Source organism: Macrosteles quadrilineatus, unplaced genomic scaffold (assembly GCF_028750875.1).
Source record: "Macrosteles quadrilineatus isolate MER2022 unplaced genomic scaffold, UCM_ALF_1.0 Scaffold_9__3_contigs__length_116548681, whole genome shotgun sequence".
NCBI classification, from domain to species: Eukaryota; Metazoa; Arthropoda; class Insecta; order Hemiptera; family Cicadellidae; genus Macrosteles; species Macrosteles quadrilineatus.
The window spans coordinates 10358728-10379973 of NW_026542602.1; the positions used below are offsets into that span (position 1 = coordinate 10358728).

General features: G+C 33.6%; 1 protein-coding gene across 4 annotated transcripts in view; it reads left to right on the forward strand.

The window, feature by feature from the left end:
- Positions 1-21246, forward strand: part of LOC129002084 (uncharacterized) — an 87406-nt gene that overhangs the window by 51441 nt on the left and 14719 nt on the right. For all 4 annotated transcript variants that reach the window (XM_054429619.1, XM_054429620.1, XM_054429618.1 and 1 more), the window contains 3 exons: positions 1696-1775; positions 2139-2273; positions 3208-3402. In XM_054429619.1, coding sequence (XP_054285594.1) covers positions 1696-1775; positions 2139-2273; positions 3208-3402 — 410 coding nt within the window. The remainder of the gene's footprint in view (positions 1-1695; positions 1776-2138; positions 2274-3207; positions 3403-21246) is intronic.

Sequence of the window (21246 nt, forward strand, 5' to 3'; positions counted from 1 at the left end):
CAGGATTGAATGTTCACAACAAAAATACTTTGTGAGTCATCAGAAGTGAATTGTAATAACCGCCATAAAACTATTATTTCCATGATAAAATGAGTTTTTGATTTTATAACTAACATAGTAATAAATAATGTAATTTGTAAAAAAACTATTGGCTCACCAAATTCTTGGAAGTACTTGATTTGACCTTGAGTACGAGTTCTTGGAAGTACTTGACTTGACCTTGAGTACGAGTTCTTGGAAGTATTTGACTTGACCTTGAGTAAGTCAATGATTACTGTCATATTAGGTTTGGGACTGCTAATGGGGATTTTATTGCATCATTACCATAGTTGGTAATAAATTATGAAGGTCGTAAACAAACATCTGATAAAGCTTTAATGTCCTCTTAACCAACTACCGCTGGCAAAAAAATGATTGCACAGTAACCGATAAACCGGAAAGCGACTTTTTATGTCAATTCTAAATTTCGGTTTTTTCCTAAAAACTGGTAAAACCGACAATCAACCCATCCCTAATTATCAATGTCTCCTGCGATCGTGGCAAAATATTGGACGTCTCAAGCAGTCAGGGGATATTATCATTATTTTCCATGATCAGTGTAAAATCTAAATATCTTTTGTGGTAAAGGATAACTCTTCACCGCCCTCCGCAATTAAGAATAAATATTGAGCCTCTCTTGCGGTCACAGGAACATAACCAATAACCATTGTCTTCTCAACTGTGGCAAAATCCTGAATATCTTCTGCTGTAACAGAACTGATTCGTTATTGATTTAAAACCTGTTGGCTGAAGTTATTATGTCGCCTTACATCTAAGCAGGTTTATATTTGCCTATGCCATAAGTTAGTAACTCAAAAGCTGGAAAAGTATTGTGTTACTCAACGGTATTGTGTTTGCTATATTATGCAGTATAGTAGTGATGGTCAAAACCAGAAATTTCGAATCTCAAAACTGAAACCGAAACTTTTAAAAATCAAATCTCGAATCTCAAAACCTAAACGCAAAACTTTTTTAGTGTTTTACTTAGCTGGTTACAAAGGTCAAGGTTATAAAAAATACAGGTAATAATAAAATGTTAAGTATGCAATCAAAACTAAAAGAGATCAACTCCTGACACTGACATAGCATAAATATGTGACTGATAATCTTAAAACCCAATCACTTACAACATAATTTTGTATAAACAACCAACATTAAAATAAATTAAACTCCTAACACCATTATAAATATGAATATTAGATTAATTAGAACAAATTATAGTGGTTAATATTTCTTTGGGTTTAATAAATATTGATATGAAACTGAATCATACATCTTTCCAGTTATAGTATTTACAATGCCTTTTGAAGTTCAGATTAGCCTACAATTGACTTGTTTCATTACTATTAATGGTGATGTTTGTCTATTGTTATGAGCTTGTGTTATTATTGTGTTGAAACACAATAATAATGACACAAAATAATTTCAGCAGTTTCAAAAATCACTGCAAAAATCTTCAATTTCGAAACTTTTGAATCTCGAAACTCGGTGATCGAATCTCAAAACCGAAACTTTTCTAAAGTTTTGATGGTTTTGAGATTTGGTTTTGACACATCACTACAGTATAGCCATAATTCTTTAGAATTATATTTATTCTAGTTAACACGATTGTAGAGTATTTTTTAATGATTAAGGTTGATGCAACTTTTTTCTCAGGCTAAAGAGAGTTACTTCAAGGAAGGAAAAGCAACTCCCTATGATTTCAATCCAGACCCTGCTAAATCCCACTTTTACAGGTAATTTTATTTCATAATCTTAAATACATAAACACTATTTAATTGCTGTTAGAAAATTTTTATTGATAATTTATTTAACGTTTGAAGTTTAGATTGTTATCTTGAACAGTGATATCATTTTTTGTGATAGGCCTATCATTTTTTCTCTTTTGCATTCTTTGATGGACAGAACCAGGATTCTTCAAATTTGTTAGCTTGTTTTTCTTAAAAATTAAACTGACATTTTAATTTATTGCAAAAAATGTAGTTTAAAGGAATTTCAATAAGTAATGAATTATATTAGCCTACATTGTTGTTATTGCTATTATAACATAAACATAATTGTGTTAAGACCATCTTTATAGTGAAGATTTCTTATTTAAGGGTAGTGAAACGGATAGCTTTCAAGGACAGAACTGCCATGGTAAACCACGTCAATGAATTCGCTAAGAAAAATCGTTCTGAGGAATTGATCTTCGGAGATGATTTCACCTATGATGAACGAGAACATATATTGGAGTAAGTCAGATTCTCCTATAGATGTAAGCTTATCTTTCTCACAGAAAACGCAAAATTTTGATTTTGTCTTCCAAATCTGAATATCTGGCTTTTCCAAGCCACCAGTTGCGGGAAACATGTTACTGCATTAAAATTAAAAACAAAACTACAAATTTTTCCAAGAACGGTGTCAAATTCAGCAATACAGTAGGTACCTAAATGTCGGCAAAATAAATTGGAAATGTTGCCACAAATGGTGGAGAATCAGACGATGATACCACAAACATTGTGGAAGGTATTGATATAACTGAAATCGTTAGCAAAGTTAGATATGTCTCTGTAAACAATAGAGATTTTCAATATACTCAAATGTTACAGAACATTGTCATCATTTCTGTTTGATCGTAGCTACTCAAACGTTAACCGCAATCATGAAGGTTTTGTCAGCAATACATTGATATTATTAAAGAAATCTGCTTATTCAGAATTTCCCCTAATCCAAACAGAGCTTGGTCGCAGTTTGTTTGGGAAAATGTTCTCTAATAGTGAGGATATATTTTCATAGTAGATTCCATATTTAATGGTAAACAAATTTTACTTGGATATAGATGTTAAAAATTTGATTCAAGATTTAAGAATAGGTACCTTTATTTAACTATCACTATTGTTGGAGGTAACGATGATGAATCAAAACAAAACAATGATCCAACTTTGGTCTATTTATTTATTGCAATAATCAACTTACAGAAATCTTTGTTTGTATTAATTTTTTTTTAACTGAATTGGAGATAGTTCATGCAATAGTTAGGTATTAATAAGTTATATTTTGTAACACTAAGTGAACCTGAACATGTTGAATTTAGATTTTTGTTAATCCTGGCAAATGGGAATCGTCCTTTCTTCAAACACTTGTTAGCACAAATATTATGTCTGACATTTTGTTTATCTTATTCAGCCACTGCCGCAAGATTAACTTCAGCTATCGGCTGATGAAGTGTCAGTCAATCAAGAACATCCACACACACATTGCCATCTTCCACCAACAGCCGCCACCAGTAATCAAGGCAGAGCTGATGAAATCAAGTGGTGAGAACGACATGTACCGCCTCATACCACCTGGCGAAAAAATCACCAACCAGAATAATGAAGCGTAAGCTGCTTTTATGCAATTTATATCTAAAATAGTTTATTTACAGTGGACACTCTTAATTGCCCTTGCATCAACTGGCTCATAAATCTACTTCTAAATGCTTAAGATCACTCCCGGCAGCCAATATCAAAGCAGATCACATACAGTTTTATATCTCTACTGTTCAAAACATCAAAAGAAGGCTAAAAAAACTATACAGTATTTTTTTTTTCATTAAAAATGTCCTAGGCTTTTATGTTTATACTATGCTTGATTAGAATAAAACAGTTTAATGTTTTTGAATGACATCACAAGGGGGTTTTGATGTGGGAAAAACTCATGACATGATACATACATACCCTGACACCAACATGGATCATTCAATGGTGCCGTCACAAGTTACAGATTTCATTCATCAAGCAGAAGCTGTTTTGAGAAAAATGTGCCCCTTGGCACATAGTATTGAAAACCAGGAACCCGCGTGAAGTTGGCCCCACCATAATGAGCACAAATTATAAAAACATGTCCATAATTAATTTAATGCTGAATTTGTGCTTCTAAAAGGTATATATAAAAAAAATTGTGCTCAACAATAACACACCAAAAAATTATAAAAACTATTGGCGGGGCTAACTTCACGTTCAGCCCGCCACCAAAGGAATTAACAATGTATTATACATAGAAATTTAGTGCTCATTTTGTGCTACAACAATATATAGTTTTTATAATTTGTGCTCTAAAAACAACCTAGTAAATGAGGAAAAACTGCCGCTGGTGATGACGTCATCCGCCCCGCCACATTGAGCAAATCGGTTGAAAATGGTGTCATGATTTAGTGCTCATTTTGTGCTACAACAATATATAAGTTTTATAATTTGTGCTCCTAAAACACCCGAGTAAATGAGGAAAAACTGCCGCCGATGATGACGTCATCCGCCCCACCACATTGAGCAAACCGGTTGAAAATGGTATCACGATTTAGTGCTCATATTGAGCCACAACAATATACAATTTGTATAATTTGTGCTCTAAAAACACCTGAGTAAATGCCGAAAAACTGCCGCCGGTGATGACGTCATCCGCCCCACCACATTGAGGAAAAAGTAAACAAAAGACTTGTAAGTAGTCTATGTACAGTATACTACCAAATTACAAAATACAGTACAAAAGGAAAAACATCAGTTGTTACTATTGAGCAAAGATTATACTGAAGATTACTCGATATATCGTAGCAGGAATTTTTTTATCTTTGATTGTAGTAAAGGCTAGCAGTGTGGAGTGCGGGAACTGTTAATGGGGATTAGATTAAGGTATCTACAATCCTGAAATGCTATGAGAAGGGAGGAAAACAGGTCTATGACGTAGGAAATGGTGGAGGAAGTAGTAAGGCTAGCAGTGCAGAGTGTGGGAACTGTCTGTGGCATTTATGTATCTGCAATTCTAAAATGGTATGGAGAAGGAGGGCAAACAGGTCTACGACGTAGGGAGTGGTGAAGGAAGTAGTAAAGGTGAGCCGTGTGGAGTTTGGGTGTGGATTAATGTATCTGCAATTAGGGATGGGCGAGTAGTGTTTTTTGAGTCGAGTGATTAGCCCTAATACTCGAGTATCGAGTCGAGTCGAGTCGAGTCGAGTAGTTCACGAGAAAATCAACAATTTTATTTTACATATATTCCATCTTCATTTTTAGGAACAAAGCATTTCTCAATTTACCAAAAATAGACCTGGTTAAAAACTTTTATACCATATAAAAAACACAATATGTATGTGTATCAAACTTATATTTTGGTGTTAAAGATTTATTATTAATTGCAAAAAAAATTGCAAAAATATGGAACTAAGTGTTTATTTTAAAATAGGCCTACTGTAAATGTTTGAATTTGACTAAAGCATGAGATCTAATAAAGTTTCCTCTAATTTATAAATAGGCTTATAAGTATTTATCTAAGTCATTTCTCAGTTTTTGTATTTATTTGAAATTCCATGAAATTGTCTTAGTTAACTCATTAGTTTATAATTTTTTTTAATTTTTATTACGTACCTAGTCGTAATTAAACATAATTAGGACCTACATCTTGGTCTACAAATACTCTTTGTAAGGTAAGTTTTTTCCCCCAAGTGAGTAAAAACTAACTTCCTATATAATGACATTTTCTCACTAATTATATATCTTCAAAATTTGTTTAACTATGAAAAAGTCACCAAGTCTAGCTGAAAACATAATCATAAATGAGGATATTTTTGAAATACAGAATAACTAATCAAACAAAATTTTACCTACGACCGTTTTTTAAAGTAGCTATTTCAGTCCAGTTCTTAGAATTGAAAAGTTTCACTTTACAGCTGTTTACTTTCATATCAGCATAGTTTCATTTCATATCAGCATAGTTTTTCTCATATCCACACAGGTAACGGACCAATGAGGTTCAAGTATTGAGAGAAAAGAATTAAAATTGTAATGCTTCGAACGTCAACTAATCAGCTGATCAGTTGACCAATTTAATTGTTGATCCGACTCGTTCATGTTGATACTCGCGTATTCTTAATTAAGTTGGTGGAAGTCCAAAAATAAATGAAATATTTGCCGAATTGTACCTGATACAATATTATTTATGGTAAGAATGCTGCTAGCAATGTAATATTTAACGAAGTTTAACAAACACGTAATTACAGGAAATCAGCTGATTATACAACAAGTCGTTGCATCACTTTCAGTGGCAATGACAATAGGCCTACACGAAAACATAACCTCTCTAAAAAGTTATCAGTAGTGATTGTTAGTAATTAAATCCAGATTGATAGTAATTAAAAAACGGTCGTAGGTAAAGTAGTGTACGCAACTCGCGTTAATAGTCTTTACGACACTCGTAGAAGTTTTTAAGGCACTCGCCAAGGCTCGTGCCTTAAATTTTCTACTCGTGTCGTAAAGACTCACTTAACGCAATCGTTGCGTAAACTACTATTTAACACTTTTATTTCTCAACTTTTTTTCCTTGAAAATGTCAACAGTTTTTCACTTATTTTTAATAAAGATTATCACTTATAATTGTTTTAAAGAAGTCCAGATGTGTGAACTTGAAGTGCAGACAAGAGACATACGTCACTGCCACAAAAACTCTTCTCTACTGTGAATGAATGAACTGTTTATTGTGTGAAGCCCCACCCACCGTCTAACGGGACATGGGGGAGGAAAAGAGAAAGTTTGGCAGAATTTGCCCTTGTTCTAAAGCCTGGTTCACATGCCCTCCCTCACCCTCGGCCGGTTAATAATTTTGAAATACTGTAAATGTTTGAATTTGACTATGATGAGATTTAATAAAGTTTCCTTTAATTTATAAATAGGCTTAACTTTTTAAGTATTAATCTAAGTCATTTGTCAGTTTTTGTATTTCTTTATAAAGGCAATTGCAGTTATAAGCTTACATTAAAAAAAATACAAACATCTTGGCCTACAAATACATTTTGTAAGGAGAGTCTTTTCTCTAGTGAGTAAAAACGATCGTGGTCAAGGAATGAACTGTGCTAAAACAGCACATTGTCAATGTTTACAGAAGTATTTTGACTGAAACCCTGGTATTTTTTAAAGACATTGCATAATAGCCTATGTCGACGTCTGTGGAGAAAAGTATGGCACTAGTTAGGTTTTACTTTTAGCCTACAATAAAGATGATGTTTTGGGACTAAAATCTCCAAAAGAGTGCTTTTAACAAACATTTCATAGTTTTATTTAGTAACAAAAGTGTTTGACTATGTTCCCGATTATACCAAGAACAAGGTTCGGCAGAGTGGATTCACTGTGAACCGGCTTGCCTGGCCCTTAAATGCACGACGTCACTATAACCTCCGTGTAGGGGTGTCAACAATGGATCGGAACAATCGAAGTTTTGAACCTGTCTGTAACCTAGTTTTTTATACTTAAATACTCATTATTTATAAACAAACACGTCCTACATATCGGATCTCGAATCACGATATTTATCGATACCCTTTCCACCCACAATAAAACATTAAACGATGTCAAAGCAATCGTCATTTGCTCCATTGAAACACGACAGTCGATTGGCTGACATGGTAGTGCACTGACGCCTCCTGACCAATGAAAACTGTTGTTACATACTTTTATTGTCAATATTCACCAATCGTTTTAACATTACAAAATCGACACGGACTAAGGCTTATAATATTTTTCAATAAATACATTATGTAGTAGCACTTAAAACTTCACTAAACTCTTTAATCAGGTAGATAGTACAGATCAAAATATGGATCTACTTTTTGGCGCAATATAAAGCAAGCCTAACCATACGACGATGTTAAAGTTTAATGGTTGAATATAATTTTTCTAATGATGCGTATAATGCAGGGATTATTAAACTGAAAATTTCGACGTGTTTAGGTTATTTATTTTGTACTAAAAATAAAAATAATACAACTAAATGTCTGACTTATTGATACAGACATTGTTTAGTATAATTAATTTCGTGTTGGCAGGACATTCGCGCGCCGTTTGTCTCTTGAGTTGAGTCTGACATCTTGAAATGTAGATTCGTAGATTGTGTTGTGCAATGCTGAAGCTAAACAATGTCACCGGTACCGTCGCTGTTTTGAACTAGATAGTTTCTAAGTTGGCTATGAAAATTGTTAACCGTGATGACAAAACTAATACTGTAGCTATACAGTAAATAAATGTAAAAATAAAATATTTATCCCTGTCGGATGTCGGTATCATCGGAATCGACTTTTGACAATCGAGTCTTGGTACCGATACCAATGTCCATGTATCGGTGGTATCGATGACGATAATCGAATCAAATCAAATCAAATCAAATCAAAAAATCCTTTATTCAAACAGTACATTTCTATACATGAATTGTGTCAAGTCAAGAATAAACATAACTATACATTTGGCAAATTTACAGCACTAATTAATTAAGAGCTATAATCTATATACACTTTCTCCCCTACAACTACTTACTGTTCAACCATTACAACTAACTATTGATTTGACATACTAATAGCTAATTGAAAAAGTCCCCAATCTTGTAGCAGCATTTATCTGACAACAATTTGAATAAACTGGTTTTAAATCTTTTAAAATCTGTCAAACCCTTTATGGTGCTAGGCAGGCTATTATACAATTTTATACCAGAGTAGTATGGAGAATGTTCAATGGTGGAGGTATTATGTCTAGGGTATGTAAGGCTATTCTTTTGTCTTGTGTTATAGTTGTGAAAATCAGAGTTACTTGGAAAATTTGATAAATGTTGTCTTATGTACAAAATTAAATTATATATGTATATACTGGGAAAAGTAAGAATTTTGTGATTTTTAAAAATACTCTTACAGGATTTTTTTCCTTTAAGTCCAAAAATAATACGGATAATTCTCTTCTGCATTTTAAAAACTTTTTTCCTCCTATCTGAATTTCCCCAGAAGATCACACCATAATTAAACAAGTGATAGACATAACCGTAATAAACCATCATAAGAGTGGATATGTCAACAGATTTAGATAAAATAATGAACATAAAATGTGCTTTATTTAATTTTTTTACAACTTCACCAATATGATTTTGCCAAGTCAATTTTTGATCCACTGTGATGCCTAAGAATTTAACTGAGCTTACTGAATTTAGAGAAAGGTTCAAATCTAATTTTGTTGATGAGTCTGATTTCTGGTAGTTTTTTTGGAATTCCATCAGAAGAGATTTATCTTTATTTAACGCCAAACCATTTGCTTCAAACCATTTTTCTAGCTGAAGGAAATCTTGTTCAGCTGTTTGTTGCATAACAATTTTACTATGATCAGTGAAAATAATGGAAATGTCATCAGCAAACATTACTGATTTTGACTTTAAAATCAAAGGTAGGTCATTAATATAAACCAAAAACAGTAGTGGACCCAGTATTGAGCCTTGTGGCACACCCTCTGTGACTAATTTGAAATCAGATTTCAGATTTATTAACCGTAGGTCCACACACTGTTTCCGCGTTGATAAAAACGAGGTTATCCACTTTATAGCCATACCTGACACACCATAAAAGTTTAGTTTTTGTATTAACAGGCTATGGTTTACACAGTCAAATGCTTTTGACAGATCACAGTAGAGACCAGCTACTGCCTGCGATCTGTCAAGAGCACCTGTGACTTCAGTAATAAAGCTAAAGATTGCATCTGTTGTACTCCGTCCCTTCCGGAATCCAAACTGACATGTATCCAAAATTTGGGATGTTTCAAAATGATCCCACAATCTATTGAAGACGACTTTCTCAAATATTTTTGAGAAACTAGGCAATAAAGAAATAGGTCTGTAGTTGGATATATCTTTTGGGTCACCTTTTTTAAAGACTGGTATTATGTTTGATAGTTTCAATAGGTCAGGGAAAACACCAGTATACAAAGAAATGTTTATCAAATGAACAATGGGTTGAGCAATAAACTCTGAACTTAATTTCATTAATGAAGTTGAAATTTCATCCCATCCAGAGGCTTTAGATGACTTTAAGTCTTTTATTATGTCTTGCACTTCTTGAAGGTTCACTGGCTTAAATGATATAAGTCTGGACTCGGGAGGGATTCTACTGTGTAGGAAGCCAAGAGCTTTGTAAAAATCTGAACCAACATTCAAGCTTTTACATGTGTCAGAAAAAAATGCATTAATTTGATTTAGTTGCGTCCTGTCAGACATTGAATGCAACAAGAAGGGATATTCTTTTTTGCTGTTGTCAGTTGTATTAGTCTCTTTTTTAACAATATGCCAGGCTGTTTTGGTTTTGTTACAGGATTCTTTAATCTTATTTCTGTTGTACAATATCTTAGCTGATTTTATACATTTATTTAATAATTTCTTGTATTCTTTTACATAATCTTTAAAACTTGTATCATTTGACATTTTACTAATTTCATGTAATTCCCTTTTCCTTTTGCACGAGACTCTAATTCCAGTTGTTAACCACCCTTTATCACAATTTTTACTATAACATTTCTTATTTACTAAAGGAAAACAAGAATTAAAATGCAGTTTAAAAGTTTGAAGAAAACACTTATAAAGTACATTTACATCAGTAATTACTTCAGATTTGCTAAAAAATTCAGTCCATTGTTCATACTTCAAAACGTTAACAAAACTATCCAAATTTTTTTGACTATAATTTCTTTTTAAGGATGGACTGATTTTTATCTTTGGCTTCAATTGTCTTTTTTCAAAATAATTATAATCTAAACATAAACACTGTGTTAAGTGGTCAGATAAACCATTTTCTAAAACTATTGCTTTACACAAGTTAGGACAGAAATTAGTGATAATATTGTCAAGACAGGAACTAGAAACATTCGTAATTCGAGTTGGAACATTGAAATGTGCAAAAAAATTAAAGGAACTTAAAATTGATAAGAATTCTTCGGTATAGAAGTCAGAATTTAAAACATTGATATTGAAATCTCCTGCAAGTAAAACATGAGCCTTAGGGGTCTTATTTACACAATAGCTTAAAAGGAAATGGAGACGTTCAAAAAACACATCAAAAGCAGTTTTGGTATAAACAGTTGGTCTGTAGACACACAGTACAATAAGATCTATGGGTTTAACTATTTGGACCCCACAACATTCAAAACTTGACTCAATCGTTAATTCTTCAAAATCCGGCCTATGTTTAATTTTAAAATGATCATTTACAAGAATGGATACTCCCCCTCTTTTCTGATTTTCCCTGCAGTAAGATGCGGCGTTTTGGTATCCATCAAATTGAAATAGTGGAATTTTACAATTAGATGGGACCCAGTGTTCCGAAAAGCAAACTACATCCGGTTTTCTGTTGAAACTATTGAGGTATAAATTAATTTCATCAATTTTATTGTTTTGGATGATGCCCTGGATGTTACAATGAAATATTGCAAATGATCTGTTTCCCAAAGACTTAGAGGTGCCATCAGAGCAACTGTTCATGTGTCTGTCGCTGGAGGTTGAGTTGACTCCAAAAAACTATTGATATGTTTTAAATTAGTTCTATCAGGTGTAGAGAAACCTAGAAATTTATCATTTGCATTTCCTACACAACTATCATTTCTAAATGGAACTACAAAACTATCACTAATGCTATCTTGTTGAGGCCGGCTAACATTCACTGCACTATTCCCCTTATTGACTGTATAACCCCCCGTTTCACACACTGCTGGACACTCAGGAAATTGTGTTGACTCTGCTTGGCTGTGCTCTACAACTGACTTGACTCCATCACTTCCACATGGGCGCTGTTGGGAAGATTTCAGTGCAGACTCCCTCGCCATACTCTCGGCCTGATGAATTTCGTGACGAAGTTCATTTACGAATTTAGGAAAGTCGAGTCCATTATAAAGTTGTCTGGATGAGTTTTCTGGCTTTGCAACTACACACACTGCTGCCCCTGTCTTTATATGAAGTTGCACTATGTTCTTCGCAAAGTTCTCAATGGAGATACGGTCCCTCACACAGCCCATTGGAGAGCATACCAACATTTTAAAGTTTCTTGTATTGATGTTGCTAATAAGGTGTGAAAAGCACAAATTATAATCTTCTAAAGAGGGTTTAGCAGAGAATTTTGATTTTGTCATAAGCCCGTAAATGCCTGCTCCGTTATCGGTTTGCTGGAACGATAGGTATTTGTTGAGAGTGTCAGAGGTCTGTGGTCTTCCAAAAATCTTCTTAAAAGTTACAGCCACGCCTGCGCTCATGTTTCTTTCTTCGTGAAAATCACTAGATATACAGTGCGCAAAAGCGACTGAGCTGTTGTTCTTCAAGCGGCTGATAACATCAGACATATCTTCTTCAACTATTTTTATTCCTACCTTCTCCTTTATAGTCTTAATGGCATCAAGTTTTTTATTTTTTCCAGCTGTGCATTGATCTTTGTTTGTCTTTGTTAGATCTTTGTTAGTTTCTTCTTTGGCTTGAGAGACATCCGTTGGTACTTGTGAGGGCTGGCTCGTATTACCTTGTTCCAGTAAGGATGCTTCAAGTGAACAGCTAGACCTGGTAGTCGAGAGTGAATCAGATTCGTTTATTTTATTTGCTTTATCTTTGGTAGCAAATGGTGGAATAATTGATAAGGAGTTGAGCACTGGTGCTTTATTTTCTACAGTCCCTATTCTTCCAAACACTATTTCTTCATATTGTTCAATTACTTCTTTAGAAATAGTCTTCTTCCCTTTATAGTTGAAATGAAGCCCGTGTCGTGTAAAGTTGTGTTTTCTTAAAGGGTTTAAGTTAATGATTTTTACATTGGGGATGCGGGAGCTTAATTCGTTAATGTAGTTGTTTAGGGTAATTAATTCATCATGGACTGGACTATTTCTAGGTATATCAAATCTTGGTGGTATGGTAGCCAAGAATATGTGTTCTTTATATGACAGTATCTTCAATTTATCTTCTATAGTCTTATAAAGCTCCTTTGCACTGCATTGAAGTGAATCATTTGTACCCCCAATAACCAAAATTGGAGTTTTTTCATTGTTGTTAGCACCGTCAAGAATAGATACTAGTCTTGCATTAGGTTTCACAATTCCTAAGCAGTTAATTTTCCCTTCACTCATTAGGTTAATTTGTTTTGCCAGGTTTCTACCTTGGCTATCTGAGTGAATGACTAGATTTACATTTCTCTTACAAAACCTTCTTATCTTTGGTTTTCCTGCAAGTTTTTTACAGTTTGTGTGGCGTTTCTGGTTCTTCCGAATCATCCCTTTTTACTAGTACTTTTTACTGTATCGTGACGTAATCGATGCTTCGGGATTTTGATGCATGCTGGAACGAATCGGGATTCGATGCATCGCACTCGCACACCTACACCACTGCCTAGCCTATCACCCAGTGTCAGCTCAGCTCAGCTGTCGGCGCTGTCGCTGTCAGTGAAATGGATGACGCAAGCGATGTCTAGGTTGCCGATTATTAGTAGGCCTAGTATGTCAATATTTAAAGGGGTTAAGGGATTAAATAAAACTCAAACATTTTCCTTTCTTACTATTTATTTGTCAAATATCAATGAAAATAACGAAGTCTACTACTCGACTCAAGTCACGAGTATCTTTTAACTACTCGACTCGACTGTCGAGTATTGCCAACTACTCGAGTACTCGCCCACCCCTATCTGCAATACTAAACTGCTTTCAGAGTAAACTAATGATTTTCCCCGAGCAAAGATCGGTCCCCAGATACTGAGCACTAAATCGCGACACAATTTTCAACTGATTTGCTCAATGTGGCGGGGCGGATGACGTCATCACCGGCGGCAGTTTTTCCTCATTTAATCGGGTGTTTTAAGAGCACAAATTATAAAACTTATATATTGTTGTAGCACAAAATGAGCACTAAATCATGGCGCCATTTTCAACTGATTTGCTCAATGTGGCGGGGCGGATGACGTCATCACCGGCAGCAGTTTTTCCTCATTTACTCGGGTGCTTTAAGAGCACAAATTATAAAAGATATATATTGTTGTAGCACAAAATGAGCACTAAATCATGACACCATTTTCAACCGATTTGTTCAGTGTGGCGGGGCGGATGACGTCATCACCAGCGGCAGTTTTTCCTCATTTACTCGGTTGTTTTTAGAGCACAAATTATAAAAAATATATATTGTTGTAGCACAAAATCAGCACTAAATTTCTATGTATAATACATTGTTAATTCCTTTGGTGGCGGGCTGAACGTGAAGTTAGCCCCGCCAACAGTTTTTATAATTTTTTGGTGTGTTATTTTTTTGTTGAGCACAAATGTTTTTATATATACCTTTGAGAAGCACAAATTCAGCACTAAATTATGGACATGTTTTTATAATTTGTGCTCATTATGATGGGGCCAACTTCACGCGGGTACCACAGAGTTGTGTTGATGTGAGACAAACAACAAACCCAATGCAAAACATCTGTTTTGTCTAGATGGCTCCTTTAAAAAAGACAAGTTTTTTGGACAATGAAAATTTCTTGCAACTGGGAAGTAACTTAATCCATTGTGGCAGTTTTGCTTAGTAATACAATTATGTATGGTGCTATACATATGCATATTTTAACTTGTTTACAAAGTTCTGTTTCATCTAGCAATACTTGTTTTGTATTTATTTCACATGGTTTGACAAGTGGAGTCTATATTTGAAGAGAAATTCAAAGAAATTCACTGGATATACATATATTGTACGAGTCCCTCTCAACTAAACTATTAGGTAACTTAAATTGATAGCCAAAAAATTGAATACAGAAATGTTTATTATCACATATAAATCTATGTTTAGACCCATATATTTAGGTGTGGGATGTAGGCCTACTATTAATATTTTACCACATATTGACCATCACTTAACCATAAAAAGTTTTTTGTTAAATTTTAGCAGTAACTACTAACAAGTTTTAATAAATTGCCAAAAGTGTTATAAGTTAAAACAAGAGCTAAATAGTTTTTATGTGGATGTAGATACTATAAAGAAAACAATAGTGAAGAATTAAAAAGAAGACTTCTTCTTCGACGTGGAGTGAACAAAAAATACTGCTTAATTCCACCAGGAAAATATGATGAGAGGTAAGTATCTTATATTAATGATGCATATTATTAAAATTAAGCGTATTTAAGCTGGAGTTAAGGACATATCTTGCACAATCTCACTTGTAAACTTTGTCTCATGATTTTGTCAAAACAAATTGTTATAATAGTAAATGTAGTCATATCAGTTTGGATTGTATATTTCATTACAACAAAATTACCTTTATCAGTGCTAATAAAAATGTACAAATGTTTCAGTAGTTTTGAATTTCTTATAATTTCTTTGGATTAGCAATACCTGCTGCATGCAGTTGTTTCAGATGTAGTCAGTAAATTGCACAACAAACATTTGAACACTAATGGCTGTTAATTTATGATAGCAAAATAATATGCAAGCCATTTTGGGGACATGCCTACAAAGGTAAATAAATCATATACAAAAATAAGGGTGCGCTCTACCTCAGCTCGGAAATCTCAGCTCGGGCTTCAGTTGCTATGTTGCTACAAATCAAGTTTATGAGGTGTGTATTAAAAATAAATGAAATAATGAAACGCAGAACTATAGAAAATTTCATCCTCTTTAATATGAGACCTTAACTTTGATTCTACCTTCAATGTAGCAGGTGAAAACAAAAAGTAATCTTGCAAACCCTTGCATTCGGTTGCGCGTCAGGGGTAGAGCGCACACCCTTAAAAAAAACGAGTTATCTGAGAGAATGGGCAAGTGTGTAATTAAAATTATAGTCCACCATACGGATTAAAATTGTTTTCTCTGTTGTTTAAATTTTTTTTATTTAAAACTCGTTAAATGAATCGAGAATTCCTAAACCTAGCGATACTTATGACTCACAGGCAGAAGCACATGTTTTAAAATTTGTATTTACATAACGTTATGCTGATTTAATATTTGTGAAAATAAAGATTGATTTGATTTGACTAGTGATAAAATATCAGTTACTATTGTTTTCAGTCAAATGAAATACGACTGCCCAAACTCTTGCCATGAAGAGCCAGAAGCTGTCACCATTGATGACAATGAAAGAAAAGAAGAAGAACCAGTAACCATCACCCTCAGTAGCAACGAAGATCCCAGCAGTAGCAGTGACGACAATTTGGACATTTTGAAAGAGATAGATTTGGGACCTAATTTCAAAAAACTCAAGTGTGTTCAAAAAGTGCTAAAGGAGAGAAAGATGGCAAACCCTCAGAGAAAGAAGTTAAAGTTAGCTAAGAAACCTTAGACCCAAATTGTGAACGTTTCTAAAACTGAGTTTGCTGTTAAGTTTAATAGAAAGCATAGCTTACAATACTAGTCCATTACTGTGTCGCTTAAATATTTTTAAGATTTGGAAAAACATGTTTGTTTTTAGTGTAAATTGCTCCTCCATGTTCCCCTGCTCCGGAGTGGCTGGACGTTTGAACAATTTGTAATTAATTTAGTTTATTCAATCACATCCCTTGTGTGTTAATGTACACCATTAGTGTGTGTTCCGAAAATGAAACAACTCATAGAGTTGGTTCATAGTCATCCTATAATTATGAAATTTAATAGATGAAGAATGTGAGGATGTTGTGAAAAAATATATTTGAGTCTAGGTTTGTCATCAATTAAAAAGTTATTTATAAGAATTTTAAATACTCATTTTAAACATGGCTCTTCACATTTTCATCCTTCACTAAATGCAGTAGTAACTCTTCCTGTTCATCTTCTTAAAAAAAATATATAAATTTTATATTCTGTGACCATAGTGACCTCGCCTTATCTCTCTTATTATGTAAATAAGCAACCATTCCACTCTCCCAGGAAAGCTCCCATCGTAGAATATGATGCCATTTTTGTTTAACAGTAGGATAGAAACTGAAGACCTTTATAATAGTAATTTCTATTATGAAGAACAATTGTGTGATAATTTAATGCAGTAATTTTATTTAAAATGAGGTGCAAAGATGTACTCTACAAAGCAGTTTTCTCTCAGTATATAATAATATCTTAGTGACACAGTTTGAATCTGCCTGATGTGCATTTCTGGCTGAAATGTGTGTGCCTGTTTGAAATGTATGAACTTCTTTGTCAGACCCAGATGCCATTTGTCATTGGGCTATGAATTAATAATGCTATCTAACAAAAAGGTCGACATTAGATAGTAACAAGACCAGAGTTTGGACCGTTCCCTTTCAAAATGTAAGAAATGCCATGGCGCAGAAACACACAAAATTAAAATAAAACAACCAACATAGTTTTACAGAATCAGAGGATTGGCTGTAAATATATGTAAATATATGTAAATACAGTATTATGCTTTATTACGTATTTGATTTGCTATATGCTTTATTTATTTATTACGTATTTGATTAATTCATTTTTTTATGTTTATAAGTTCTGTTACATCACAGTTATATATGTATTTATTGTGGTGATTATGTGGTGTTTTTGATCTGTCTTGTATTTTAGATCATAAAATTACTTGTCGGTATGGTAGTTGTACTGTATTGTCAACGAAATGTCTGTACTCTCACGGCAAACAACTGAAGGAAACCAGTTTTGTTTTATTTTTGCATAATATATAACTTGTTGTGTACATCTTATGAATTGTAAAAGTATAAAATGTTTTAAGTCAAGGGTATAACATAGAGCTCAAGGGCCTAGGTTTCTAGAATGTTTGGTGAGGATAGCAGGCTTACCTGAATGGGAAAGAGTATAAACTGACATAACAAGACTTTGCACTTTATACAAAAAACATAATAAGAATATTTCACTAGGTACTACTGACAGCATCTTCAACTAAGGAAAAGACAGTTTTCCAGGCCCCTGAAGTGCAAACTCTTCAGAGGCCTGAACAACTGTCTCTTCCTTAGTTGAAATACTCGGTGGCTCAGTGGTTGTCAAAATATTCTAATGTCTTGTGAATTTAATGTAAAGTTTTGTGTTTCTTATGCCAGTCTGGCCTATTTCCCTTAAGACTGTTATCCTCACAAAAATCTGTATAGCATGTTTTAAGATTATTTTAATTTAAAAAACAAATGTTTGAAAGTATTGTTTTGTTAATTTTGTTGAGTAATAAAGAAGAGTCTATACCATACTGATTTCTTGTCATTGTCGGCATTTCATTCCTCACTTTAATTTGTTCATTATTGATTTAGCACACAGTTTAATTTGCACTAACATCTTGTGCTGTGCAAATCTTTTACAATTCAAATAGCTGAGTGACATGATAGTAGGCCTATGAGCTTAAGATATTTTATTTGACTGAAACAGTGCTCGGTTTATAGAGAAGTGCAATAACAATTAATGGAGAGCTATTACTCCTCTCCTCTTAACCTTCCTTTCTTTTATTTCCTCATAGATCTGTTTCCAAAATAATCATAGGAGTGCAGCATGTGTTTTTGTTGTAATTTTGCTAAAAGATAGTCCAAAACTTGGTATCTTTAGCAGATAAAGAGGTAAGACAAAACCCTGGTAAAGAAATTGGATCTGGTTGGTTGCAATGTAGTTAGGTGGCTATAGTGACCTGACAATCAAAAAGTTGCTGGATCAGTCCTGAGAAAATCCACTCTTTTTTATGGGTTAAAACTGGGCCCTGCTGTCTTTGATTATTGGGCTTTTAATAGTTGACCCTATATATACTAAGGAAACAGCTAGTCTTTGTCAGTAACAGAGATACACAAGGAGTCTCACTCCTTTCTACACTCATCCTTTACTCATACTTGTATCAAAAATACACTCAGTTGTGTTCTAACCTCAATTAATTAATTACAGTAATAAATAATTAATTGGTGATGAGCTTATGTGAAACAACCAAATAACCAATATACATCCAAAGCAAAAGATGATCTTTATCTTATCAATATGAAATTGGTAATTTTGATTGCTTATAGGACATTTTGATCAAAGGTATTAATAAATACTACTCGAGCCAAGTTACAAGAGTTTAATGAGCTAATTAGAAAGAGTGAAACTACTTCTACCTGGTTATATCAGACTATTGAATCGTTCAGATTAAAGAACATATTGTTGTTTACATAATAATAGCTAAAACCTGGCTAAAAAATGCTTTATAAAGTAAAATACATTGTTAATTTAATACATTAGTAAACATAGTGAAAAACAGTAGCCTACTGTACAGTATACAATAAAGAACTACTATACTGTGTATATAGCACAGCAATGAGGTGTTCGGATTAGTGGACAATCGGATTATAGGGGTTCCGATTAAAGAGGTTTTACTGTATTACATTTTACAAAGAACCCAGCTCTGCTAGCGAAATTGATGACATTGTCATCTGGCATTGACATGTTAAGTAAAATAGACTATTTTTATAAAGTTGTAGTAGAACCACTCAAATCCTGCCACTATGAGACAAGCCCCTGGCTGGATAAACCAACCTATAAAAAAAAGGCAATTTATGCCTAATAAATGTGGTCAACTCAAAAAGTAGTGTTAGGTATCTGTTGAGATTATTATTTTTCTTAATATACACATGTTTGTAAAACGAAAGAAAAAATTAATCTGTACAAAAGAGTGTTCAAGTTTTAAATATAAATACAATGAATTCAGATTACAAAGATTGAGGTAAAAATTACACAATAAATTGGCTTTGATGATTTTAGCCACTTAAAATTGACTCTATTTTTTTACAAACTATCTTTTTTATTTTTTATTATTTTTTACAAAGCAAAAAAAATCCTGTACTGTACTAGATTATACTAACCACTCTGGAAATAATTAACTGTTTAGAGATAAGGCTTACTAGTTCAACTGATTAGCGAACACAGTAAATTTAAACTGACCGATAAACCATGAGTGCATGTGAGTCACAGAGACAAATACACATCTGTAGCCAAGGGAAATACTTTTTTTATTGGCCTCTGAAAAGAAGCCGAATATTCATTAGTCGGCTTCCAATGACTGGTAAAACTGAGGGTGGATATCAGCGGTTCTTTTGTAATTAAAATTTAGCAAATCATCCCATACATAAATGATAATTCCATGTAATGTAATAGTTTTTTTAGGCAACAAGTTTTAAAATTGGTCTAGAATAAATTAATGTTTTCCACAGTTATAAATTTGAGGAAATTTCATCTTACACAACATACATCCTGAGTAATTTGGTAACTGTTCTATTGAACTTGGACTATAAATAGGTATCAGAAAAACATCTATATTTCTAGTGTTATAACCATGAGAATGTTGTTCTTCCACAATGGAAACCAAATTTCTAATAATGATAAAAAAATGCATCTATATATATAAAAGCACTAGCGGAATACCCGTGCTTCCAGGCAAAGCCCTCACTGACTGACTCACTCACTCACTCATCACTAATTCTCTTACTTCCCATTTACCTAGGAGGCTGAAATTTGGTACACTGATTCTTTAGGCATTAAATAGGAAAACTAAGCTGTTTTTATTTTGATGGGACTCTCGGGCTCCGCCCCAGTGGCTCTGGAGTTTCCCATGTTAACCTTATGAGTCCTCATATTTATATGGAATTAATCTTAACAGCTGTTTCAAATAAACAAGTTGGTTTTGTTCTATGATGTTCAATAGCATTTAAGTTACAAGGATTACCAACAGGGTGCAGCACTATTATTTCTTTTACATTTATGACAACAGCTAATTTGAAACCAAAAAGTGAGTGAGCGTAGCGAACAAACTTCAACCTGGAGGCGAGTTAGCGTAGCGAACGAGCTAACCTGAAGGCAAGTGAGCGCAGCGAACGAGCTCCAACCAAAAAGTGAGTGAGCGTAGCGAACGAACTTCAACCAGGACGTGATTGAGCCATGCGAACGATCTCAATCATGAAGTTAAACGAGGAAAAGCCCGCGGGTACAGCTAGTTTGAGAATAAATCTTCAATTTATCTTTAATTTCCAAACATGTAACAGGATGCCCCTAGACTGAAAAGATTCTAAATTTTTTTTATTATTTTGGAAATATTTCTTTATCGTAACTGCTATCCCTCTTTCTATACCATACTGCATTAAGATGCAAAAAGTGCATGATAAACAAAAATTTTAGTTTTGAAGTCAATCGTAGATTGTATAACTGACATTTCTGAAAACAAGTAGTATGTAATTTTTCTACTGTCAGTGAATATTTTAATCATTTCAAATTCTTTTGAACTTGTAAACATAAAAACAAAAACCGAATTGATTCTGTTATTTCAATTGACATGTGTAAGCCAATGGTAACTTCCTGGTGGTTGAACAACGAATATCTGGTTTATCAGCTTAAGACTCTTCCGTTAAGTAACAGTTTTTGGCAGCATTTTGAATGGTAGAACTAAATTTAATTACATCCAGTCTGTTGTCTAATCCAGTTTCATGATTAAAACAAGTACTGTACAGTATATTCTGTTGT